Source organism: Ranitomeya imitator, chromosome 7, assembly GCF_032444005.1.
Source record: "Ranitomeya imitator isolate aRanImi1 chromosome 7, aRanImi1.pri, whole genome shotgun sequence".
Classification (NCBI taxonomy): domain Eukaryota; kingdom Metazoa; phylum Chordata; class Amphibia; order Anura; family Dendrobatidae; genus Ranitomeya; species Ranitomeya imitator.
Genome location: NC_091288.1, coordinates 32,358,874 through 32,386,733, shown reverse-complemented (window position 1 = coordinate 32,386,733; position 27,860 = coordinate 32,358,874). Strand labels below are relative to the sequence as shown.

Genomic DNA, 27,860 nt, shown 5'->3' with positions numbered 1-27,860 from the left:
GACATTATCTAATATATAATTGCCTAGAATACTACTTCCTGCAATTTGTGCCAACTTCCGTGGCTTTGTCCGGAGCTAATGTCCGGAGCTAATGTCCGGAGCTAATGTCCGGAGCTAATGTCCGGAGCTAATGTCCGGAGCTAATGTCCGGAGCTAATGTCCGGAGATAAGTGACGTCAACAGTGTCCAGTGTCTGATTGGTTGCCGCCTGCTGCGAGCGACCAATCAGAAACGTGCCGTACTGTGACACACTCCGCCCGCCATTTTGGTGTGATTTTTGAATTTTTACCTCACAGCAAGTTTCTACTGCGTGGAGGCGGGCCCAGTGACGTTGCTCTTCAAGCTCCTGCCGAATTTCGTCAAAAAAATGATAATACCATTTACCAAAACTATATACCGTATATACTCGAGTATAAGCCGAGATTTTCAGCCCAAATTTTTGGGCTGAAAGTGCCCCCCTCGGCTTATACTCGAGTCACGGTAGCGGTGGGGTCGGCGGGTGAGGGGGTGAGGGCGCTGAGGTATACTTACCTAGTCCCAGCGATCCTCGCGCTGTCCCTGCCGTCCCACGGGCTTCGGCGCTGCAGTTTCTTCCTCTCTTCAGCGGTCACGTGGGACCGCTCATTACAGAAATGAATAAGCGGCTCCACCTCCCATAGGGGCGGAGCCGCTTATTCATTTCTCTAATCAGCGGTGCCGGTGACCGCTGATAGAGAAAGAAGCTGCGGCACCGAAGACAGGAGGGGACAGCGCGAGGATCGCCAGGACTAGGTGAGTATGTTATATTCACCTGTCCTCGTTCCAGCCGCCGGGCGCCGATCCATCTTCCCGGCCGGCGCCTCCATCTTCCCGGCGTCTCTGCTCTCTGACTGTTCAGGCAGAGGGCGCGATGACGCATATAGTGTGCGCGGCGCCCTCTGCCTGATCAGTCAGAGCAGAGACGCCGGGAAGATGGAGGCGCCGGAACGAGACGCCGGGAGCTGCAATCAAGGGAGGTGAGTATGTGTTTTTTTTTCTTTATTGCGGCAGCGGCGGCACAAATTTATGTGGAACATCTATGGGGCACAGTGAACGGTGCAGAGCACCGTATAAGGCACAGCTAGGGGGCACAGTGAACGGTGCAGAGCACCGTATAAGGCACAGCACAGCTATGGGGCACAGTGAACGGTGCAGAGCACCGTATATGGCACAGCACAGCTATGGGGCACAGTGAACGGTGCAGAGCACCGTATATGGCACAGCACAGCTATGGGGCACAGTGAACGGTGCAGAGCACCGTATATGGCACAGCACAGCTATGGGGCACAGTGAACGGTGCAGAGCACCGTATATGGCACAGCACAGCTATGGGGCACAGTGAACGGTGCAGAGCACCGTATATGGCACAGCTATGGGGCACAGTGAACGGTGCAGAGCACCGTATATGGCACAGCACAGCTATGGGGCACAGTGAACGGTGCAGAGCACCGTATATGGCACAGCTATGGGGCACAGTGAACGGTGCAGAGCACCGTATATGGCACATCTATGGGGCACAATGAACGGTGCAGAGCACCGTATATGGCACAGCTAGGGGGCACAATGAACGGTGCAGAGCACTATATGGTTCACACCTATGGGGAAATATGAACGGTGCAGAGCACTATATGGCACAGCTATGGGGAAATAATGATCTATTTTTATTTTTGAAATTCACCGGTAAATGCTGCATTTCCACCCTAGGCTTATACTCGAGTCAATAAGTTTTCCCAGTTTTTTGTGGCAAAATTAGGGGGGTCGGCTTATACTCGGGTCGGCTTATACTCGAGTATATACGGTATATTTAGTTGTGAAGTGGTTCAGTGACATTTTCACACCAATTTTGAACTTTTGTTTGGTGTTTTCTCCATATACTGCCTATTATTTTTGTTCTTTCTTGCTATTATTTATTAATTGTATTATTCTTACATTTGAATAAATAAAGTATATATGGATTCTAGACTCCCGATTCTTTAGAATCGGGCTGCCATCTAGTTAAATATAATTTCTTAGCCCTGATGAACTTGCTGTACTTACTTTGAAAATCAATGTTGGAATGACTGCATTACTCTTTTTCAAGATTTACCCTACTGACGTTCAGATTAGCATTTTATGAGTCCAGTATGTAATGTATGTAAAGATCTGGTGAATGATCCACTTTGTTTGGGACATGTCAAGGGATAAAGGGATTGGGCATATTGAATTTCGACATGCCCAATCCTTTGTTCTCGAGAGAGATTAGCTGGTATCAAAGATGCCTGGCACATGTATGTTTAGCAGAACTTAGTGTGCATGTGTCCAGGGAGGGAACTAGGAATATGTGATAGCGATTGAAAGCATATTGTATTCTTTCATTCAGTGGAATCTGTGAATCAGGCAAAATAATCTCTAATTTTTATCATCAATAATAAATATTATTTCACCTGGCGCTATATACACTCCTCAACATTGAAATCGCAACACCAAGAAGTAAAAGTCACGGAACTATGGAAATCATGGATCAATAAGTCATGTTAATGATATATGTCGAGTGCAGTGATAGCCGAAGATTTGTCTGGAGACCGCAAGGTCAACGCCGTCATGAAGAGCCTTTCATGAGACACGTAAAAGTGTCCAAGAAACCATTTTTCTAAACAACAGTGCCAGGCTGCATGCTGCTTGTGCTATTGAAAACAGCCTACATGACCTAAACGTGCTACTATGGCCTGCAACGTCTCTAGACTTGTCTCCCATTGAGTACATCTGGGACATCATTGCTCATCAAGAGGAGCTGCCAGCAGCGGATCTTGATAATTTGCCCAAGTGCATTCAGCGCGGCAGAACATTCCTCAGACGACCATTAATAACCTCACTGACAGCAGCCAAGGCTTTAAATTCAGGGATTTCCGCCCATTCTGGATACTGAATAAATTAAGATGTTTCGAATATTTTGTTTCCACTTTGTCATCATTTGCAGATCAGTAACTTGCCTATCCATCCTGTGATTTCCATAATTCCATGACTTTTCTTTCTTGGTGTTGCAATTTCAATCATATAATGATATTAGGAGTTATAAATGTCTAAAATTATTCTAAAATGATTTGATGTTCCCTCTGCATATGATGACTAATAGAAGAAACATGGAAGTATTACCCAACACAGTGTGAGCCCGACTGGATCCCTTACAGCCAGCGCTGTAGTAAACCCCAGAAGGAGCTCAGCTGGTCTGAAGCATCTGCTGCCTGTCGCACTGATGGAGGAGAATTAATGAGCGTAGACTCACTGGCAGATGTGGAATTTCTGGTTAATCTCTTTGATTATGGTGAGAATTTAACTGTCTTTTAATTTCTTATCCATTATTTAACATCGCTTACATATTCCGTGGCGCTGCACACAAAAGATTGCTGCATATTCACTGAATGAATACATACGAACTGCCAGTGAACAGACCATCACTCGAGGACCACGCCATACTCAGCACTGCTCGCTACTCGATCAAGCACCCTGATGCTCGAGTATTGAGCAGTGCCGAGCACGCTCACCCATCGCTAGTTCTTACTAATTAGAATATGTGATGCTTTCAGTAGTGTACGGTTATTTCCTCAACTGAATAACAACAGCCAAATAGAGATGTAGGCTGTCCTGAACGGATTTATTGTAGGACTAAACCAGGAACTACGGATTGTGCATACTACAGCCCAAACTCCTGCAAAGGATGTGGACGCTTCATAGAGGGAATCCCCAGGTGGCTTCCCCACTAGTATTCTTCTTTAGCAATATTTGGTGGATACATAGCCTGAAATTTTTACATTGCAATGCCAAGGCAGAGAGCAGGAGTGGAGGTTAGCAAATGCCCTGAAATGCCAGGACTGTCACGCTTGGACATGGGTAAGTCCGGCGGACAACACAGCATAAATTCAACAAGATGGAAAAGGGAGAGGAAGGCCCTTAAGGTAGGGAGTGAGGGATGGGACACATCCTGACACCAGCCTGTACCTGTCCCTAAGCTCCACTAACGCCCTATGCGGGTTCTTCCCCCCGCCGCCATCCCGTGCCTAGTCCCTGATTGTCACCTCAATGTACCCTGGCTAGTGCACTGCCGGCAAGAACGCTAGCCTCACAGGGGACAGACAAAATGGAAAATAGCCAGCTCAGGTTCTGCTGCTAAGCTCCACAGCAGCAGAGCAAACGACACCACTAATCTGAACTCCGACAGCAGCAACACGACCGTCACAGCAGAGCTCCTCACCCCTAGCTGGTCTGCATAGAAGAAGAACTCTATAACCGACGATCAGCTGATGAGTCGTGACTATTTAAAAGAAGGTGGGAGTGGTTACCAACCAATATCAGCTGACCAGCCTAAAAGAACTGCCAGCAAGATACTGACATTAACTCTTGCTGGACCAAAATGAAAAAACAACATTTACATTTCAGCAGACCCAGAGCTAACCACAAATCCCCAATGATTCGTGACAAGGACAATCCGTAAAATATTGCACTTTTTCCTAATAAAAATATCATAAATATCCAATTTCTTTGAAGCCAGAGAAGCCTGCTCAGATTATTATGACTGTAATTATCATTTTACAGTTCACAGTGAATGCAGCTGATGTCTTTATATCAGAATTACAGGCTGGAGACACTGATCACTAAGGGTCCTTTCACACTGAGTTCCCTACATTCGATGGCCCTGTCAGGGCTAACATGTGAACCCCCCATTTTCGTCTGTACATGCCTATTAGAGGCAGACACCAATACATGCTACGCAAAGATGTCTGCCTCCAGTAGATGTATATGGCCAAAAATGAGGCACGACACAGCACACAGTGACTCCGTTTGCGCCATTATAGTTAATGGCCCCATTGGTGCATATGTCCGAATTCCGTTTTGTGGGTTGTTCAGACATTGGCCCCGATGGGGCTGCTGAACATAGGAGAGGCCGCAGTGTTTTTCACCTGCTTGTTCTATATATTTGGTTTTCACGGATAGAGGATCTACTCATTGTAGTCTACAGGGCTGATCACCAAGAGTCCGCAAAAAATATCATAAAGAAATTTTCATTTTTTTATCAGCGTCATACAAGTCTATGAGTTTGTGAAACTCATGGACAGCACACGGCCATGTACAGTCCATGATTAATACTGCAATGCATAGGAAAAGCTTTGTAAGTTATTTCTTGTTCTATACGTGAAAAACTCTCTCGTTTTTATGGGAATATGTGGAAAATCACAGATGTCTGAATGATGCCTAGTATGCAGTCCTAAATCTTTGTCATTATTCCAGAGAATATAAGAGAAGCTTGGATTGGACTGAGCTCTAAAAATAGGGATCCGGTTCAGTTTCAGTGGTCGGATGGCTCCACAGTGACCTTCACCGCGTGGCAGAGACACGAACCCAACATCAGCCTGGAGGGCAGTGACCTCTGTGTGTCCGCACAAAGAACTGTAAGATAATATTCTGGTGTTTTTCTTTGCTTTTACAAGTTCCCGTTTTAGTACAATATACTTTACATAAGTGCTTGACATTTTTCAAAAATGTATTCCAATAGTTGTATGCAAATTGCCTCTTCAGAGAAAAAGAGGACTTGAACTCTATAGCGCCACCTGTTGGAAGTAGCTATTCTACAATAGTTGTAGCACCTATATTATAAGGCTGGACTGGTAATGGAAGGAAATAATGGAGACATTCCTCCCTCCTGTCCCTCTTTACGTACTGACTAATGCACAAGTCAAGGAGCAAGCCTACTACACTCCCCCAATGTTCAGAGCATGCCCACCACACTCTCCCATGTCACAGAGCATGCCCACCACACTCTCCCATGTCACAGAGCATGCCCACCACACTCTCCCATGTTACAGAGCATGCCACCTACACTCTCCCATGTCACAGAGCATGCCCCCTACACTCTCCCATGTCACAGAGCATGCCCACTACACTCTCCCATGTCACAGAGCATGCCCACCACACTCTCCCATGTCACAGAGCATGCCCACCACACTCTCCCATGTCACAGAGCATGCCCCCTACACTCTCCCATGTCACAGAGCATGCCCCCTACACTCTCCCATGTCACAGAGCATGCCCACTACACTCTCCCATGTCACAGAGCATGCCCTCCACACTCTCCCATGTCACAGAGCATGCCCTCCACACTCTCCCATGTCACAGAGCATGCCCACCACACTCTCCCATGTCACAGAGCATGCCCACCACACTCTCCCATGTCACAGAGCATGCCCACTACACTCTCCCATCTCACAGAGCATGCCCTCCACACTCTCCCATGTCACAGAGCATGCCCTCCACACTCTCCCATGTCACAGAGCATGCCCACCACACTCTCCCATGTCACAGAGCATGCCACCTACACTCTTCCATGTCACAGAGCATGCCCACTACACTTTCCCATGTCACAGAGCATGCCCACCACAGTCTCCCATGTCACAGAGCATGCCCACCACACTCTCCCATGTCACAGAGCATGCCCAACACACTCTCCCATTGGCACACACCATGCCCCCCACACTATCCCATGTCACAGAGCATGCCCACCACACTCTCCCATGTCACAGAGCATGCCCCTACACTCTTCCATGTCACAGAGCATGCCCACTACACTTTCCCATGTCACAGAGCATGCCCACCACAGTCTCCCATGTCACAGAGCATGCCCACCACACTCTCCCATGTCACAGAGCATGCCCAACACACTCTCCCATTGGCACAGACCATGCCCCCCACACTATCCCATGTCACAGAGCATGCCCACCACACTCTCCGATGTTACAGAGCATGCCCACCACACTCTCCCATGTCACAGAGCAGGCCCACCACACTCTCCCATGTCATAGAGCATGGCCCCCACAATATCATATCACAGAGCATGCCCACCACACTCTCTTATGTCACAGAGCATGCCCACCACACTCTCTGATGTTACAGAGTGTGCTCTCCACACTCTCCCATGTCATAGAGCATGCCCACCACACTCTCCCATGTCACAGAGCATGCCCACCACAATCTCTCATGTCACAGAGCATGCCCACCACACTCTCCGATGTTACAGAGCATGCCCACCACACTCTCCGATGTTACAGAGCATGCCTACCACACTCTTTCCTGTTACAGAGCATGCCTACCACACTCTCCAATGTTACAGAGCATGCCCACCACACTCTCCGATGTTACGCTACAGAGCATGCCTACCACACTCTCCCATGTTACAGAGTGTGCCCATCACACTCTCCCATGTCACAGAGCATGCCCACCACAATCTCCCATGTCACAGAGCATGCCCCCACTCTTCGATGTCTCAAACCATGCCCACGACACTTTTCCATATCATACAACATGCAAACAACCAATTCCCATGTTACATAGCATGCTAACCACACTCTCTCATTATTATTATTATTATTATTATTATACATTTTTATAGCGCCATTTATTCCATGGCGCTCTACATGTGAAAAGGGGGCAAATATAGACAAGTACAACTAAACATGAGCAAAAAACAAGGCACACAGGTACAGAAGGAGGGAGGACCCTGCCCGCGAGGGCTCACAGTCTGCAGACATGTCATAGTTTACTGATGTAAAGCAACTCCGATGGGGTTTTTATAATTGTTGCAATGTCATTGACGACCTCATTTCCTATAAGATACCTTTTGAGTCCTTGTAGGATTCTTAATACAAGAAATACCTTTTAGATCAGCTGTTTTTCCCTTGATGATGCAGAGTGAAATCAATGAGCATCTGTGCCAAATTTTGACTACAAAGGGTCAAATTCCAGTCCCCAATCCCCAGAGCTTTGCAGTATGCAGTTGTTCGCTTTCAATATGATTGAAGGGGGAAGGGAACTTTTTGAGCTTTCCAATCTGCTCCATAGACTATGACAAAGCTGGAAAGGAGAGGACCTCACTATAGACCCGCAGGACTTATTTTTCATGTTTTCTGTGTCCTTTACAGCAAATAAATCTACCTAATTATGTCGGAAGAGGCAGTCGGGTTTAGTGTGCACCTTTACCATTCAGCATTTTGGAAAAGCTGGGTGACGACCCCTTCAGGTTGCTAAAATGTTTAAATATAACAAATGCAAAGTAATGTATAGATATAAATATAATCACATTTTTATTATTTAGGATGGAAACTGGAAAGTGAGACTTTGCAGCAGAAAACTCATCTCAGTTTGTTTGAAACCCAGTCAATCAAAGACAACGGATGCTACTGATGAAGAATGTGCAGAGGTAAATTAATAAGCAAATGTTTTATCCAGAAAATCTGATTTATGGCAATAATTTCGGAGAAGCCCGCTTAATGAAAAACAGATGCACCTATGGTCATATAATACATTGACACTCTCATGACGTGCTGTTGCAAAAGCTCAGCTATATTGTGCTCAGCACGACTATGGATGCAGAGGTGATCAGGATCATACCCTGGAGTTTGTAAATACTCATAGTCAACAATAATATATTCAACACTATCCATATAAATAAAACATTTCCCTTGTTAAGATCTAGCTATCTCTATCAGTAAGCAGATAGGAGAGCAGAGGGAGGGACCTGCAGCACTGAAAAGAAGCAGGGTGAGGCTGAGAAACATAGTTTTAGCAGATAATAATAGGACTTCCCTTTCTGCTTTGTGAACCTGGCTGCACAGAGGGGCAGAAGGAGAGGAAAGAAAGAAAGACACAAAAGTACAAGAAAGAAACTTTATGTTGGGCTGGTATAATATATTGACAATAGTCATGCAAATACTGTGCTATGTAAAGTGTTTGCCATTGTGGGAATAACCTTTTAAGAACATTGCCTTTAAAATCATCATAGTATAAAAATCATTAAATTGTTCTGAAAATGAACATGTGACTTTAACTGCGCTTAACTTTCAGTACAAAGGTTAGACAAGCAAATATATAACATCTGAGAAAACAAGAATGGCTAGGGGTTTATTTGCTTATATTTGTATTTTTTGGGCTTCATATATATATATATATATAGAAGCATATAAAAAGTTATATAAACAGACGTTTTTCATTTTGCTTGTTGTTAGATATTCTGAAGAGCAAGTAAACCACAGACGATCTTATAAATTTTGTTATCTGCACTGTCACTTCCACCCTGACGTTGTGCAGAAACTGCAATTCAGCCCTATTGAAATTAAATGGGTCAAGGTTACTGTTAAGGTTTGGAGAACTTTTCAGAATTTTTATGAACATATAAGGTTTCCAGACAGACCATGGCCCTGCCATGTTTGTTCCAAGGTTCAGAACTTCAATAATCAGTTTATTGTGGGAGAAACCCCTAAAAGTTATTCTTTAAAATTATTATATACACTGCTCAAAAAAATAAAGGGAACACTAAAATACCACATCCTAGATATCACTGAATGAAATATTCCAGTTGCAAATCTTTATTCATTACAAAGATGAATGCGTTGAGAACAAAAAAACATAAAAATGATGAATGTAAATCAAAATGAATATCCCATGGAGGTCTGGATTTTGAATTATGCTCAAAATCAAAGTGGAAAATCAAATTACAGGCTAATCCAACTTCAGTGGAAATGCCTCAAGACAAGGATATGATGCTCAGTAGTGTGTGTGGCCTCCACGTGCCTGTATGACGTCCCTACAACGCTTGGGCATGCTCCTGATGAGGCAGCGGATGGTGTCCTGAGGGTTCTCCTCCCAGACCTGGATTAAAGCATCCGCCAACTCCTGGACAGTCTGTGGTGCAACGTGGCGTTGGTGGATGCAGCGAGACATGATGTCCCACATGTGCTCGATTGGATATAGGTCTGGAAAACGGCAGGCCAATCCATAGCTTAAGTGCCTTCATCATGTATGTATGTATGTTCAGTTAAGGCTAGTTTCACACTAGCGTTTAGCCGGGCTGCGGAGGGATGCGGACTTCCTCTGTGAAGCTCCACCCACTGCCGCGCCTCTTCATTCAGCTCCACCTACGGCTGCATGTGGTGTGCGCACCCTAACTTTAACATTGGGTATGCAGGCCATGCCACTGTATGCGGATGCCGCCGCAGGCGTCATTTTAACGGTGCGACATCTGCACAAAATTGCAACCTGTTGCATTTGGCGCAGGTCGTCACACCATCAAAATGACGCATGCGGAGGCATCCGCATACAGCGGCATGGCCTGCCTACCCAATGTTAAAGATAGGGTGCGCACGCCGCATGCAGCTGTAGGCGGAGCTGAATGAAGAAGCACAGCAGTGGGCAGAGCTTCACAGAGGAAGTCCGCATCCCTCCGCAGCCCGGCTAAATGCTAGTGTTAAACTAGCCTAATGCACTCAATACTTGGCCGGGGCTCCTTTTGCATCAATTACTGCATCAATGCGGCGTGGCATGGGGGCAATCAGCCTGTGGCACTGCTGAGGTGTTATGGAAGCCCAGGTTGCTTTGATAGCAGCCTTCAGCTCGTCTGCATTGTTGGGTCTGGTGTCTCATCTTCCTCTTGACAATACCCTATAGATTCTCTATGGGGCTAATGCCAGGTGAGTTTGCTGGCCAATCAAGCACAGTGATACTGTTGTTTGTAAACCAGGTATTGGTACTTTTGGCAGTGTGGACAGGGGACAAGTCCTGCTGGAGAATGAAATTTCCATCTCCAAAAAGCTTGTCGGCAGAGGGAAGCATGAAGTGCTCTAAAATCTCCTAGTATACGGCTGCGCTGACTTTGGTCTTGATAAAACACAGTGGACCTGCACCAGCAGATGACATGGCTCCCCAAACCATCACTGATTGTGGAAAATTCACACCAGACCTCCAGCAGCTTGGATTGTGGCCTCTCCACTCTTCCTCCAGACTCTGGGACCTTGATTTCCAAATGAAATGCAAAATGTACTTTCATCTGAAAAGAACACCTTGGACCACAGAGCAACAGTCCAGTTCTTTGTCTCCTTGGCCCAGGTAAGACTCTTCTGGGGTTGTCTATTGGTCATGAGTGGCTGACACAAGGAATGCGACACTTGTAGTCCATGTCCTGGATACGTCTGTGTGTGGTGGTTCTTGAAGCGATGACTCCAGCAGCAGTCCACTCCTTGTGAATCTCTCCCAAATTTTTGAATGGCCTTTTCTTAATAATAATAATAATAATAATAATAATTTTATTTATATAGCGCCAACATATTCCGCAGCGCTTTACAAATTATAGAGGGGACTTGTACAGACAATAGACATTACAGCATAACAGAAATACAGTTCAAAACAGATACCAGGAGGAGTGAGGGCCCTGCTCGCAAGCTTACAAACTATGGGGAAAAGGGGAGACACGAGAGGTGGATGGTAACAATTGCTTTAGTTATTCGGACCAGCTATAGTGTAAGGCTCAGGTGTTCATGTAAAGCTGCATGAACCAGTATGTAGCAGTACAGACACAGAGGGCTAATACTGCATAAAGTGTATGAGAACATGATGCGAGGAACCTTTTTTTTTTTTTTTTTTTTATTATAAATAGGCCACACAGGGATCGTTAGGTTAATGCATTGAGGCGGTAGGCCAGTCTGAACAAATGAGTTTTTAGGGCACGCTTAAAACTGTGGGGATTGGGGATTAATCGTATTAACCTAGGTAGTGCATTCCAAAGAATCGGCGCAGCACGTGTAAAGTCTTGGAGACGGGAGTGGGAGGTTCTGATTATTGAGGATGCTAACCTGAGGTCATTAGCGGAGCGGAGGGCACGGGTAGGGTGGTAGACTGATACCAGGGAGGAGATGTAGGGTGGTGCTGAGCCATGGAGTGCTTTGTGGATGAGGGTAGTAGTTTTGTACTGGATTCTGGAGTGGATGGGTAGCCAGTGTAATGACTGGCACAGGGTAGAGGCATCTGTGTAACGGTTGGTGAGGAATATGATCCTGGCTGCAGCATTCAGGACAGATTGGAGCAATCTGTCTGGATCTGTCTGGATTCTTAGCAATCCTTTAAGCCTGCGGTTATCCCGGTTGCTTGTGCACCCTTTTCTACCACACTTTTTCCTTCCACTCAGCCCTCCATTAATATGCTTGGGTACAGCACTCTGTGAACAGCCAGCTTCTTTAGCAATGACCTTTTGTGCCTTACCCTCCTTGTGTCAGTGACTGCCTTCTGGACATCTATCAAGTTAGCAGTCTTCCCCATGATTGTGGAGCTACTGAAACAGATTAAGGGACCTTTGTAAACACTTAGGAAGCCCTTGCAGGTGTTTTTGTTAATTATGCTAATTTACTGAGATAATGACTTTTGGGTTTTCATTGGTTGTAAGCCATAATCATTAACAGAAATAAACACTTGAAATAGATCACTCTGTAATGACTCTATATAATATATGAGTTTCACTTTTTGTATTGAAGAACTGAAATAAATTAACTTTTTGATGATATTCTAATTTTGTGAGAAGCACCTGTATACAGTATATATACGTGCAGCACAAGTTTAAGCTAAAAAAGATAGCCTGTGCAAAACATCTAAGGTAAAACCAAACCTCAATGTATATCCAAAAAATCTATGGCAAAATGGCGAAAAAGCTTCATTATGCCTGAACACATACAGAGTATACAGGAGAATTAGTCTTTTGTTTCCCTAGTCTAAATTGATTGAGGATATGTGCAGACGCTGAACTCAGTGCAGTCATATATAAAATAGAGTCATTGGTGGGGTGAGTCATTATAATAATTAAATATGTACACATGTGCAATTTTGACAATCTGTGATAAGATTAAGCACTTTCTGCACTATTTTGCAGTTATTACGTGATTGATGCACTTTATGTATATAAATGAATTGTTAAAATAATATGCACTATATATAAGCAATTCTGTATGAAATCACAGCATATTTATTAATTATGTAATTTGTAATGGGAGTATTATTATTATTTTTATTATTATTATTATTTATTTATATAGCACCATTGATTCCATGGTGCTGTACATGAGAAGGGGTTACATACAAGTTACAAATATCACATACAGTAAACAAACTAACAATGACGGACTGATACAGAGGGGCGAGGAGCCTGCCCTTGCGGGCTTACATTCTACAGGATTATGGGGAAGGAGACAGTAGGTTGAGGGTTGCAGGAGCTCCGGTGTTGGTGAGGCGGTAGCTCCGGTGTTGGTGAGGCGGTAGCTCCGGTGTTGGTGAGGCGGTAGCTTCGTTGGTGATGACTTTACAATACAAGTCAACGGGAAAGCTAAGAAGATGATCGGACTTCTTTTGGTGACCTTTGCCATCGTTTTACCAAATCCATCAGAAACAAACAAAAAAAAAAAAAGACCGCCGCTTCCTGAGTATGTTGAAGAGTTTTCAGCTTGAAAAAGAGTGGGGTTTACTTGAGTTTAAAAAACGTGTGCACATACCCATTCTTTGCAGCTTTTTTTTGAGGAGTTTTAATTTCTTCCAAGTCTTTAAGATATGCTTAGAACAGATTCCATTAGAAGCAACTAAAAAAAAACCAAAAAACAAAACAAAAAATAAAAAACATAAAAACGAACAACAAAGAATAGAGCGTTGTTTTTTTTTTTGGGGGGCTACTTTACTCCAAAATTCTGCCTTGAAACAAATTTGAAAACTTTTGCAGAAAAATGATGATCTTTTAGAGTTTGCCCTATTAGGCAACGTGAAGCTCCTTCCGTTTTTTAGAAATTTAACGGAACTGGCCTGGACAGTCGTAAAAATGCCAAAAGTTGAAATATTTTTGCGCAACTAGAATTCTTAAAATATATGAACTTTATAGAAACTGGTTCCCCAGGGACATGGCGAGTCTGCGCATTACAGGGACGGTAGAGATTAGCCAAAAATATAAGAAGGACCCTGGTTTGACGTCCAGGTCGGTAACTCCGTAGCATATGGGCAAATTTCCTTGCCTGGCACTCGAATGGCACCTCTGGAAGACCCCCGTGATGTCATGGAGAGCATGGAGTCATGAATTTACAGGGACCTAGTAGATACCAGAGGTGCCCAGGGTATTCTCCAACTTCTGGGCTAGGAAATTCCCAGGACACTAGTCAGTTTGCCACGGAGTACCAATGTGGACAACAGATCAGGGTCTGGCGTATATACTTTTGTTCTGCTCTAATGCACCACAATTTATTTTGGACAGCTACCGTGTAATACGTATTGGTGGAACCAATGTGCTATGGACCGGGGAGAGTCTGGGGGGCATAACTAAGTGAACACCTGACTCTTCGCTAGAGCCCCTGAAGGTGTGGTTAGACTTGGCTCCAGATGGACTCCAGGTGCTACTCCAAGAAGGACCTCGGACACACGGCAGCTGACCCCAAAGAGGCAGGAGCTGGAACAGCCAGGAATGGGAAGGCTCAGCTGGTACAGACAGGCATGGCAGGTATACTGGATGCCAAGGCAGGTGCAGATGTATACGGCTGGTATACAGGCTGGTATACAGACAGGCACAGCAGATGCAGGTAGGTATGGCTGGTACACAGGCAGTCACGGCAGGTGCAGACAAGTATGACATACATACAGTCAGTCACAGCAGGTACGGCTGGTATACAGGCAGGCACAGCAAGTTTAGGCAGGTACAACTGGTATACAGGCAGGCAAGGTGGCAGGCACAGGCAGGTACTGGAGGATATACTGGAACAGAAGACCTGAGAATTAGCAAGCATGCAAACAAGCTGAGCGAACACATTGCTCAGGCTCCTCACAACTGGTGGAGGTGCCTTAAATAATATGTGTCTCCCAGCCATTGGCTGGGGACACTTGAGGATGGCACTCACTGTTTCTTTAAGAGACCGGTAGGGTGCATGCACCCCAAGTGCAGTGCCTGGGGATTTTCCAGATATGTGCAGACCCTGGAAGGCAGGAGTAGGAAGAGGAAGCATAGGCTGGGCTGGTGAGTGAGTTGGCATCCCAACTCTACATAATTGATGTACCTATTTATATTTTTCTGATTAACATTGCACGTCTTGATAAAGTCCCAAACTTAGAACGAAATGTCGCCACTATGACTTTGGGTCAGTAAACAGAATCTTTGTGGACTTTGGAGTGCTGCATTTATCTTTTTGGATATTATTTATATATAAATATAATCAATTACTTGATCATGATCATAATAATGTTCAAATTTTCTTTACTATGTTATTGAAATGATTTTCTTTACAGAATTGGGAAAGGCATGGTGCTTATTGTTATGGCACTAACTTCCGAGATCAAACTTTCCTGGAAGTTAAAAGTGATTCCAACTGCCCCCCAGCAACTATCACCAACAGGTATGCTCTAACTTTGTAACATATGTTAAGTGGTCCAACCAGTGGGGCAAAGGGCAAGGCAAGTATTGTGTCCCCTGACACAGTGATAACTCGCCATAAGTACCCCTTACAAACAAATAAAGCCCCACTTTGGAAGGTATTAATGCCCCTTTAGTGCCCCCTTTAAAAGTAAAGATTCCCCCTGAGTGTTCCCTCCAAAAGCAGTAATGCCACCTTTGTGCCACCCAAAAAATAAACTTTAAACTTTATATTAACCCTCTTACCCTCCAGCAAATACTGAGCCAGCACCGGTGATGTAATGCAGTGACGTCATTGTGCCATCTGCAACGGGACCCTGATATCATGTGGTCCATAAGCCTACTGCAGCCTACAGGGAGGAGATTGGTGGGCAATGGAGGCTCCATGCACTGCAACGTGATCAAATTGGCACTTGCCTGGAGATCCGGAGCACCCATCCAGAAGTTTGAGGCATAAGCACTGCCCCTAAGCTTCAGCATTGATGACACCACTTCAATGCAAAATTTCAGAAGAGAGTAGTACTATTTTTTTTTCTGTTAAAACTTAGAGCCCCTAAAAAAATGTATGCCCAGTGCAACCTTTTCTCTGGTTCCTCATACTATGACATGATTCAGGACAGCAAAAAGGCCCACCTCCACATTTTAATTCTTTAAGGCTTATTTCACATAAAGTCTTTAGGATTCATTTGTAAAAAAAAACCCCCACTAAGAATGTTATCTATTTTTACATGCCTTTATGTGCCTTTTTTGTACTTACAAGCTTTTATTTCAAGTGTTTTCCTGTCTTATGGAGAGATCTAAAGAAACATACCTAAAAGAAAAAAAAAAACAAGAAAACCTCTACCGGTTAAACCTCCCTAATAAATATTATTGGTTTACGAGCCATTCCTTATTTTCATATCATGAGACAAGAGACATACCGTACATAGTTGCCCATGGTTCTGAAATGTGTCCAGGCTGTCACAATTTTTCACATACAGTATAAGTGAATGAAATAGTAATGGCCATGTTTTTGCCGTTTGTCTTAGGTTTGAGCAGGCTTTTATCAACAGCCTGATTTCTAGTAAGATCATTCCCAGACACTTCGACTTTTGGATTGCATTTCAAGACATAAACAAAACTGGAGAATATAACTGGTTAATAAATGATAAAGAGGACCGGGATACAAGCTTCACAAACTGGGATGCCCAGGAACCAAGTAAGTGCATCTGTCTGGGAGAAAAAACGTTATAGAAACACTTTAGACTCGCGCATTGTATTTCATGCCAAACTTGCTTTAGAATTTAGAAATGTTGATTAGAAACAACAAAATAAGTTTTCTCATTTTGTAACAAAAAGTTATACGATTTTCTAATTCACTTTATGCAACAATTGCTCATGAGTTTCAAGATTACTGTCACTTAACCCTTTAAGGAAGCTACCATTTTTTTCCAAGTGAAATACAAGTGCTTCTCACTAAATTAGAATATCATCAAAAGTTACGGTAATTTATTTCAGTTCTTCAATACAAAAAGTGAAACTCATATTATATAGAGTCATTACAAATAGAGTGATGTATTTCAGGTGTATATATCTGTTAATGTTGATGATTATGGCTTACAGCCAATGAAAACCCAAAAGTCATTATCTCAGTAAATTAGAATACTTTATAACACCAGCTTGAAAAATGATTTCAAAATCCAAAATGTTGGCCTACTGAAATGTATGTTCAGTAAATGCCCTCAATACTTGGTCAGGGCTCCTTTTGCATCAATTACTGCATCAATGCAGCGTGGCATTGGGGTGATCAGCCTGTGGCACTGCTGAGGGGTTATGGAAGCCCAGGTTGCTTTGATAGCAGCCTTCAGCTCGTCTGCATTGTTGGGTCTGGTGTCTCTCATCTTCCGCTTGACAATACCCCAGCTGACACTTGCCCTGTGTGGATCGTGCTCAGCTCCTAACCCCGCTACATAACGTACTGGTCATGTGAGCACACAGATGTAATAACAATATCGCAAAAAATAATCATCCAGGAAGCTTCCTTTAATTGTGGCAACCAGTTGCCTAAATTTTATAATTCTAAGGTTTTCCTACAAAATAAAGTAATTGCATTTCACTAAAAGCAAAGACAGATGTGCCACACTAATTAGTCAACTGTATATGCTTCAATTTTTAACAGCAGTTACCACTAAGTTGACTTACATGGTGTAATAATCCTGCTAAGGTTTCTACAAGACGAGTTCTCGTAAACTACAGATGGCCCTAATGCCTTTCATTTCTGTACGAGATATTTTTAGGTCATAATGGAGGTTGTGTTGTTCTGAGTAGTGGACTCTCTCTGGGTCGCTGGGCAGTAAAGGACTGTAAAGGGTTCCACGCTAAAACCTTGTGCAAAAAGCCGCTAAGAACTGATGTAGAGAGAGAACCAAACCCACTGGAAGGAAATATGGACCAAGCTTGTGCACCATCTTGGGACACAGCTCCGCATCTTCATCACTGCTATAAGGTAACAATAAGTATAAAGTAGTGAATTCAGACATCAGTCGAAAAGTCTCCAGGATTATTTCCTAACAGCCTGGAAAAGAGATGGTTTCCCATGTGTTTTGCAAAGTGGGACATTCCTTTTTATAAAAGATGATTGGGTAGTGTGCCCTATTAAGAGTAAAGGCTTAAATGGCCCTTGATGAAAGAATGGTTCCCGCTGTTTGTCATCAGTTCAACAATTTTACTCACATAGAGGCAATAAGCTTGTTGGTTGCAAAATCTAACAAGAGGTAACAGTTGATACAAACCAACAGTCTGACTCCTGGACCATTTTAAAAGGGCAGTCTCATCTCCTAAAGTTATGACACATTGCAAAGCAAACCATGAACATATAGTAGATGCAAATCCCCATTCATTTGTTTGGAAATTCTGACCAGCTCTCCACTAACCCACAGCAGAGAGTAGAGCCTCTTTATAGAGATAGAAACAGGCTCTGCGCCTACCTTTTACATTAACCCCTTAGTGACCGAGCCAAATTTTTGAAATCTGACCAGTGTCACTTTATGTGGTAATAACTCTGCAACGCTTCAACAAATCCCAGTGATTTTGAGATTGTTTTTTCGTGACACATTATACTTTATGATAATGGTAAATTTAGTTCAATGTTTTTTGTGTTTATTTATAAAAAATATAAAAAATTTGAGAAAAATGTTAAAAAATTAGCAATTTTCTAAATTTGAATGATTATCCCTTTAATCCAGATAGTCATACAACAGCAAACCATTAATAAATAACATTTCCCTCATGTCTGCTTTACATCAGCACCATTTGTAAAATGTTATTTTATTTTGTTAGCATTTTAGGAGGTTTAAAAATGTAGCAGCAATTTTTCATTTTTTCAAAGAAATTTACCACATTTATTTTTTTAGGGACTTATCCATGTTTGAAGTGACTTTAGGGGTCTCATATATGGGGAAACCCCCAAACGTGATACCATTTTAAAAACAGCACCCCTAAACATATTGAAAACTGCTGTCAGGTAGTTTATTAACTCTTCAGGTGCTTTACAGGAATTAATGCAAAGTGGCATGACAGAAATGAAAATGTGTATTTTTACCACCTAAATGTTGCTAACTTCTAAACAGATTACTACAGCCGTCAGACTCTAAGGCCGCTATTTGGTCATGAATTGCCATCGCAAACATCAGGACAACAAAATCATGATCTGAGGGCACCAATTGTGACAAAGAAGAAGCCCCCACACTCTGTTAACCCTTTATAATGATATAGTCACTATTGACAGCAGCATCTAAGGGGTTAAACAGATTTAGAAGGTGCAAATACTGATCATGGCTGATACAGCAAGTTGTCAGCTATAGTGTACAACCAACAGATGCTGGATTGTCATCTGTATGGGGAGGCTATTCTCTTATATGTCAGGTCAGTTAAAAGACGTATTGGCGGTCATTAAGGGGTTAAATGTATGAAATGGGAATGTTTCTTTAACTTGCGCTTATGACACTTTACTTGTGCTTGCAGTACTTTACCTGTGCTGCCAGTCTGCTAGCAATCTCCTCAGCAGCACTTACTTCACTGTCCCTGTGTCTCACAATGCAGCACAGCATGATTCCCCTCTTCTGTGGCAAATCCTCACCTTTATAATGATTAATCTTCACTCTGTATGTGGATGCACTCCTTAACTACAGTATCAAACCTCTATGCGCCCGTCTGTCATGACAATCCTTGCCCTATCTCATTATTAGTGGTATACTAACGGGAAGGTGGACTGGTCTTCTCCATTTGGGACAGGCAGCTCAGTCTGGAGTTCCTAACATGCTCCTTTGTGATCCTCTCTAAAGCCCTAGGGTATAAACACATTAATTGTGAGTTCTCATTCCCACTTGCTAGCTACGACAGACCTACTGGTTAAGCTTCACACTTCCTGCTTTTTCCTGTCTGCTTTGTTTGAATGTGTCTGACATCTACTGGGGAAAAAATAGGAACATTTTCCACTCCTCCCAACATTGTGGGCATATAAGACTCTGCCATGTCACCAGGAATTCATGGGATAACAATCACAACAATTTATCTGGGCCCAGCAGCAAACATCAGAAAAACAGCCATGTGCAAATACATCTTAAGGACTTTGTTCAGACTTTGTGTCTTAACAAAGCCTTACGTAATGGGTAAATTGGTGCAAATTGATTCAAAAGACCCGTTATCTGGCTACGTCAGCTCTCTGGCTACTGGATAAGAGCTCTGAGACCCACCTCCTGCCTCCCGACATCTGCCGCTCTTTATTTGCTTTACTGGCCTGGCACGACGTCACATATGCATTGCGCCAAACCAATGATGTCATGCCCAGGCCAGCTATCCAAAAGAAGAGCTGCTAATGCCATCAGGTAAGAGTTGGTTTTCAGGGCCTCGCATCCAACGGCCAAGGATCACTAACTTGGCCGATGGACTGGGTCCTGCAAATTGAAACGCACCAACTCTTACGCATCTGGAGGTGAGTGAAGTCAGTAATGGCATGTCTAAAGATACTGTATTTGCTTGTTCCCTAGCTGATAGATACCGCCACTCACTTCTGCATCAAGAGGGGAGCGGTATCTGGTCATGCCATGTCTTGTCTTCAGATATCTGCCAGCTTGGTGCACAAGCCAGGTGTGCAATTCCTGCTTCACGTACACCTGGTAGAATGGAGCCGAATTACTCCTTTTAATGCAGGGGTAAAAAAAAGTTGTGAAAAAGACACTGTTTTGCTACAGTCAGTAACCATCATCTTTGTTGCAATGACCATTAAGATTAACTTTATGGAGGATGTGGCCTAAACTAATTTTGTTCAAATTTGGCATTTTATTGGGTTTTGTAGGCTTTTCTTGACGAATGGCATTAAAATTTTCTTAAGACAGAATTATCAATTGTTGTCAGGCATGCAAATGTATATTCACAAACAATTGCTCAACCTAATTCTACTAGAACCCCTTCCATTTGAAGGGTATTGTACCATCAAAAACTAACTATCTCACATTTAGCGTGACCAATAAATAAATGATCCCCACTATGGTACTAGTAGAAAAACAGTATTTTTATTTAGCAAAAATTCCATAAAAGATGTTAATAAACACCAATTACTACATGTAAAGAAGGGTACAAAATCCATGGGTAATTTCAAAACAGTCAGGCAGACAAATAGCAAGCATAGAGAATCATTTGCCACCACTGAAAAAAGCTAAAACATATATTTAAATACATATTTGTCTATAGTCTCAGAGCATATATATGGTGGTAAGATAAAGATTATTACTCTAAGTGGGTGGGTTAACACATGTACCCCCAATACTCTGACCACCAATATACTAATAGAATCTGGCATACATTCAGTGTATAGTGTATAGCAAAAAATTACCTTGCAGTCAACCATGTGAAAGTACCTCGGCGTCCCTCTGCCCCGACGCGCGTTTCGCAATGCTTCTTCGGGAGACAAATGTGTAGTACTGTAGTGTGAGATGTCCAAGACACTTTTATACATATTATTCAAGTTTATGTAACAGAGGAGCAGACCCAATAAGTGTGATCTCACTCAGTGGCCTTATATAGTTGTATGAGCAGATATCTGAATGCTCCACTTCTTCATTTTTACATTCAGGTCTTCCATCATGAGAAATTGATGAGGAAAAGAACCTGGCAGGAAGCTGAAGATCTGTGCCAAGATTTTGGAGCTCATCTCGTCAGTTTATCAAGTATAGAGGAAGAAATATTTGTTGGAGAATTCTTAAGCTCCACGTTTAAAAGGTCTAATGTTTATGTCTATGTACTTTTTTATTACATATAGTACGACACAAATTTTCTAATATTTTTTAGGCGTGGTATATGGGGGATGCGTTTTGAAAATTTTTAGTTGCTTACTCGCACTCCTTTACAACAAAACGTGCCCTATTTCAACCCACTGAGTCTGCGTCTGTATTCTGGGGCTAAGCAACACAGCCAACAAATCAATGGGGAAGCGCCACTTTCTGGGAGTTTCCAGGACAATTCTGCAGACATTTACCAAGTCTTCTGAGAGATCTCTTTTTTTTCTGTTATATGTTACTTGTCTTATATTCATCAACCATTTTATATCAACTTTTTTGAGACTGGTAATTAAATCTAAGAGTGTTTTACCAAGATTGTATATACCGGTATTTATCTTACTCTCGTACATAGCACCATTAATTTCACAACACTTTAAAGACATCATCATCATCATCGGGTCTCACAGTCTAAATTCCGTATCAGTATGTCATGTCTTCAGAGTTTGCGAGGAAACTAGAGAACCTGGAGAAAGTCACACAAAGACGAGGAGAACATACAAACTAGTTGCTGATTTTGTTCTTGGTGGGCCTCCAACCCAGAACCCCAGCTCTACAAAGCAGCAATGCTAACCACCGAGTCACCGCGTTAACCTCTGGATAGGGGATAACTTCTAATCTTGGTAAATTCCTTTTTCATTTAGATTTCAGGAGCTTTCAGGCAAGAATATTTGGCCACTTTGAATTTGCCCATCATGTAAACCACAATTACTTGTAGAATTTCTCACAGTGCAGTATACTTACCTAGATTCCTTATTCCTTATTGGGTTCAGACGTAAGCCCCGATGGGGCCACTGAACAGGTGCCTAAACGCAACGTGAAAGCACCGAAAGCCAGTACTAGATCCAGAAATTTGCTCCAGAACCTGGTGGACTTACTGCTGCTTTACTTTTCCTAGGTAGATGGTAGATACTGCAGGTGAACACTTGAAGGGGAGGGGAGTCCAGAGTTTGGAGCATAGACATCAAAGTCCATAACGAAGAAGAGTTTCTATCTGCTCCTGAGGAGGAGACAAGATCCAACTCATGGGTCCTTCACCTCACCAGAACGCAAGATGATTTCTGTTTCCTTGTATTGCGGTCCCCATTTTACAAGCAGAAATACCATGTGCCGGGGAAACCCTGAGTGTGTCTGTATGCAGCTAGCTAGACATTCGGGACATAACCCTTATGATCAGGGGAGCCTAGTGACGCCCCTGCCTGCTGTTCTGCAGGCCTCAGGCTTAGAGCGACCTGTGGTCTACAGAGAACGATAATGCAGGGAGATCATGTGTTCCTTCTCTCCCACAAAGCTACAGTGACAGTCCAAGCTTGGAGCCTAGGGCAACTGCAATCTCTATCCCCCTCCCTCCCCCCAGTAGCTACGCTATTGCTTCTTGTACCATGAGTCTGTGATTTCACAACTTACAAAATATAGAAAACATCCATTTTTCCATTATGTATTTACATTTTTAAAGTTGACCTTCTCCATTAAACTGAGAAATGCTGTAATAGGTAAAGTTATTCTTTTGATTTGACCCTTGACAATATCAGATCTGTTTTTGCTTTTCTTGCAGCGATGGAAAACGAAAGTTTTGGATTGGGTTCAATAAACGGAATCCATCTTCGAAAGATTCTTGGGAATGGTCAGACGGGTCCCCGGTAAGTGTCGGGGTTCATTCAACCAGTGTAAAGCAATAGCGTCCCACTCAGGCCAGGTTACAAAATAAGAGAAATAGAGTTTATTATGATTTAATGGTATTTGGTTGTGTTTTATTTTAAAGAGATGGCTTCAAAAAGTATGCCTTGGGTTTTCAATGGTTTTCTAACTTTATTGTTTTTTGTCTGCAACATAGCCATAGAGTTACTATACTAGCATTTACTTTTTGCAGGTTGTGTCATCCTTCTGGCCGGACACATATCCTAGTGATGATTCAATTAACTGTGCAGCATATGGGGCTGATATGCGGTTAGTGCCGTTAAATTGCAATGCGCAAGAAGAATGGATCTGCAAAATTCCAAAAGGTAAATTACTAACTTAAAAAGGACTTATAACGTTACAGCAATATTTTTACCTGATGTAAATGCCACTGTTCTACAGAATCCGGCATTGTTTTCTTTTGCGTCTGCTCCTGATATATGGCCTCCTCTTCCTCTTCTTATAAAAGAAAGATTGGGCCATATTTCAGGAATACATAGGCATGAAATATGGCCCAATCTTTCTTTTATAAATCTAGTAGTTTCAGAAAGTGAGTGTGGTCCTCAAGTTTTTTCTGTAGAAATTACTTGAGGACCACACCCACTTAGATAAAAATACTAAATTTACATATAGGGAAGAGGAGGCCATATATCAGGAGCAGGAGCAAAAGATAAACATCGCCGGATTCAGGAGAAGAGCGGCATTTACACCAGGTAAACAAAATGACACCTTATGGCAAGTGAGAGGTCTTCTTAAATTATATCAATGCTGTGTATGTCAATGTATTTTTCAGTCTTCATTAGATGCTGGACAGACATCTGTCTGAGATGGTTTCATGACTCCTGCATTGAGCAGGGGGTCGGACACGACGACCCTGGAGGTCCCTTCCAACTCTAACATTCTAGGATTCTATTGTACATTTCACAATATTAATGTACATTTTATTACTTTTCCATTTTCATTCCACACTTTAATAAGATCCCTTATTTTTTCACATATTCCTCACTAATAATGTTCCAAATGTCTGTGTGCAAAATTTGGGGGCTCTAGCTGTTAAAATAAAGGTTTAAATCACGGAAAAAATTGGCGTGGGCTCCCGCGCAATTTTCTTCGCCAGAGTGGTAAAGCCAGTGACTGAGGGCAGATATTAATAGCCTAGAGAGGGTCCATGGTTATTGCCCCCCCATGGCTAAAAACATCTGCCCCCAGCCACCCCAGAAAAGGCACATCTGGAAGATGCGCCTATTCTGGCACTTAGCCTCTCTCTTCCCACTCCCCTGTAGTGGCGGGATATGGAGTAATGAAGGGTTAATGTCACCTTGCTATTGTAAGGTGACATTAAGCCTGGTTAATAATGGAGAGGTGTCAATAAGACGCCTATCCATTATTAATCCAATAGTAGTAAATGGTTAATAAAACACACACATTAGGAAAAAAAGTATTTTATTGAAATAAAGACACAGGGTGTTGTAATAGTTTATTATACTCTCAATCCAAATGACGACCCTCGTTCTGTAAAAAAGGAAAAATAAAAAACAACAATATCCCATACCTTTCTGCCGTACAGTCATGTCCCGCGCTGTAAATCCATCTGAAGGGGTTAAATAATTTTACCAGCAGGAGCCTGCTAATGCAGCCGCCCCTGCCTGTAAAAACTGGGGAATTAATGGGAAGAAGGGGAACGTAGCTACCTAGACTTGTGGTACTGAGCCCCATGCTGGCATAACCTCAGATGAACTCGAGCGTGAGAAAATAATCTGAAAAATTCCCACGCTCGAGTTCATATGAGTTTATACCAGCAGGGGGCGCATCACCGCAAGTCTAGGTAGCTACTTTCCCCTGCTTTCAATTAATTCCCCAGTTTTTACAGGCAGGGGCAGCTGCATTAGCACCACTCCTGCTTGTAAAATTATTTAACCCCTTCAGATGGATTTACAGCGTGGGACATGACTGTACGGTGGAAAGGTATGGGATATTGTTTTTTATTTTTCCTTTTTTACAGAACGAGGGTTGTCATTTGAATTGAGAGTATAATAAACTATTACAACACCCTGTGTCTTTATTTCAATAAAATACTTTTTTTCCTAATGTGTGTGTGTTTTATTAACCATTTACTACTATTAGATTAATAATGGATAGGCGTCTTATTGACACCTCTCCATTATTAACCAGGCTTAATGTCACGTTACAATAGCAAGGTGACATTAACCCTTCATTACCCCATATCCCACCGCTACACGGTGGGATATGGGGAAGAGAGTGGCCAAGTGCCAGAATAGGCGCATCTTCCAGATGTGCCTTTTCTGGGGTGGCTGGGGGCAGATGTTTTTAGCCATGGGGGGGCCAATAACCGTGGACCCTCTCCAGGCTATTAATATCTGCCCTCAGTCACTGGCTTTACCACTCTGGCGAAGAAAATTGCGCGGGAGCCCACGCCAATTTTTTCAGTGATTTAACCCTTTATTTTAACAGCTAGAGCCCCCAAATTTTCCACACAGACATTTGGAACATTATTAGTGAGGACTATGTAAAAAATAAGGGATCTGAAATGGTTAACTGTATGTACACCATGTCTCATGTCATGTCGGGTTTGAGAAGGAGATAGCAAAACCCGGCAATTGAATTACCGGATTTTCTGCTATGTAGCACTGTATGAAATGTGTGTGTGTGTATATATATATATATATATATATATATATATATATATATATATATATCTCACTGACACATATATATATATATATATATATATATATATATATATATATATATACCTATTCTATGTGTAGACATTTATTTTACCTATTCTAACAAAACCTGTCAGTGTGATTTTACTGTACACCGCACTGAATTGCCGGCTTTTCTATAGAACACCGCTGCGTATTTCTCGCAAGTCACACTGCTGGTCCGTGTGTAATCCCTATTTTTCTCGCCCCCATTGACTTTCATTGGCGCATTTTTTGCGCAATACGCTGACAAACACAGCATCCTGCGATTTTGCACGGCCGTAAAATACGGATGCGTAATATATGCCAGATAGGAGCTGCCCCATAGAGAATCATTGGTCCGTGTGCAATGCGTAGTTTTTGCGCCTCTCATACGTCCGTAAAACTCTCTAGTGTGACGCCGGCCTCACAGTACGTTCTCCTCTTATAACGGGGCATCAAATTAAAATCAACAATGCAGGTTTACCTTCCATTAAAATGTTCAGTTTTCTTTGGTGTTTCGCACCACTTTCACTCAATATTTATAATATAACATTTTTATTTTTTTTTCAGGTGTGATTCCCAAGATCCCAGATTGGCTTATTAATGGTACAGCTGGAAAATTATAATTTGTTTTCTATTTATTTTCCATTTCTATAGTTTCCAGATGTATGTGTCCTCTGTTGAATGTTCAGGGGAAACTTTCAGAAAAAAAAATAGCAAAAAATTTCCTAAAATTAAGCTGTAAATTGTGCCGGAATAGTTTTTTTTTTAATCAATATTTCTGCTCAGTATTCACTGGATTGTTTTATGATACAAAGTGTGTTTTTTCCAGATATTCCATGGGTTTTCTACCAAGGAAATAATTATTTTTTCTATGATACGATTGCTGATTTTGCTTCAGCTGAATTTATCTGCGGCTGGATGCAAAGTGAAGTGACCTCTGTAGTTACTGAAGATGAGCAAACGTTTATACATAGGAGAATAAAACAGGTAAAATCCGACAATAAAAATATATTATAGAGAACAGAGAATATTAGTGTTGGAGCAGATAAATAATGAGGGGGGGAGGTTATCACATTTTCTGCAATTTCTTTACATTTTCAGACAACCTATTTTAAAGATTTTTTTTTTTGCTCTGGACCCCCCTGTGTTATGTAGGGATATGTGTAACTCTACCAATGGATATCGCCCTACATTGTCATGATGCCAGCCATGCACACAAATGCACACATATACTGTAGCGATCATACATTTACTATACATTGCAGCTGTCGAAAGAGAAGAATTGGTGGATTGGACTTGTGAAGGAATCTGATGGATCACAAAGGTGCGCAAGTAACTTAAAGAAAGTAATTCAAGTTGTCATTTTATACATTGCATAATCCTGACATAATTGTGTCTGCAAGTAGACGTGCCTCTAAGCCCAGCGCACACCGAGCCGCATACAATAAAGTAGCTAAAGGGATTGTCCACCTTTATGGGAACAGTTTTTTTTTCTTTTTTTTTTTTTTGCTTAACCCTTTTTTTTTTATTTCCGTTTTTGCTTTACCCTTTTTCCCAGAGCCATAACTTTTTTTTTATTTTTAGGTTAATATGGCCATGTGAGGACTTGTTTTTTGTGGGACGAGTTGTACTTTTGAAAAACACAATTGGTTTTAACATATCGTGTACTGGAAAACGGAAGTAAATCCAAGTGCGGTGAAATTGCAAAAAAAGTGCAATTCCACTGTTGTTGTTTTTTTACCATGTTCACCGAATGCTAAGGCGTTTTTTGCTGCTTTTTTATGCTAATTTTCACATTTTACATTTTTACTGTAATTTTTTACAGTACCAGCAAAGCCTATGAGATTTCGGAAATCTCGTGCACACACATTGGTTTTTTGTGTCATCAGTAATTTGTGCTTTGCTGCGTTTTTGGACATA

At 42.3% G+C, this 27,860-nt stretch overlaps 1 protein-coding gene across 3 annotated transcripts in view; it reads left to right on the top strand.

The window, feature by feature from the left end:
• Positions 1 to 27,860, top strand: part of PLA2R1 (phospholipase A2 receptor 1) — a 93,117-nt gene that overhangs the window by 27,024 nt on the left and 38,233 nt on the right. For all 3 annotated transcript variants that reach the window (XM_069733025.1, XM_069733024.1, XM_069733026.1), the window contains 12 exons: positions 3,131 to 3,319; positions 5,281 to 5,441; positions 8,138 to 8,242; positions 15,115 to 15,221; positions 16,267 to 16,436; positions 17,515 to 17,723; positions 21,351 to 21,496; positions 23,108 to 23,192; positions 23,423 to 23,555; positions 26,508 to 26,543; positions 26,770 to 26,927; positions 27,206 to 27,264. In XM_069733025.1, coding sequence (XP_069589126.1) covers positions 3,131 to 3,319; positions 5,281 to 5,441; positions 8,138 to 8,242; positions 15,115 to 15,221; positions 16,267 to 16,436; positions 17,515 to 17,723; positions 21,351 to 21,496; positions 23,108 to 23,192; positions 23,423 to 23,555; positions 26,508 to 26,543; positions 26,770 to 26,927; positions 27,206 to 27,264 — 1,558 coding nt within the window. The remainder of the gene's footprint in view (positions 1 to 3,130; positions 3,320 to 5,280; positions 5,442 to 8,137; positions 8,243 to 15,114; positions 15,222 to 16,266; positions 16,437 to 17,514; positions 17,724 to 21,350; positions 21,497 to 23,107; positions 23,193 to 23,422; positions 23,556 to 26,507; positions 26,544 to 26,769; positions 26,928 to 27,205; positions 27,265 to 27,860) is intronic.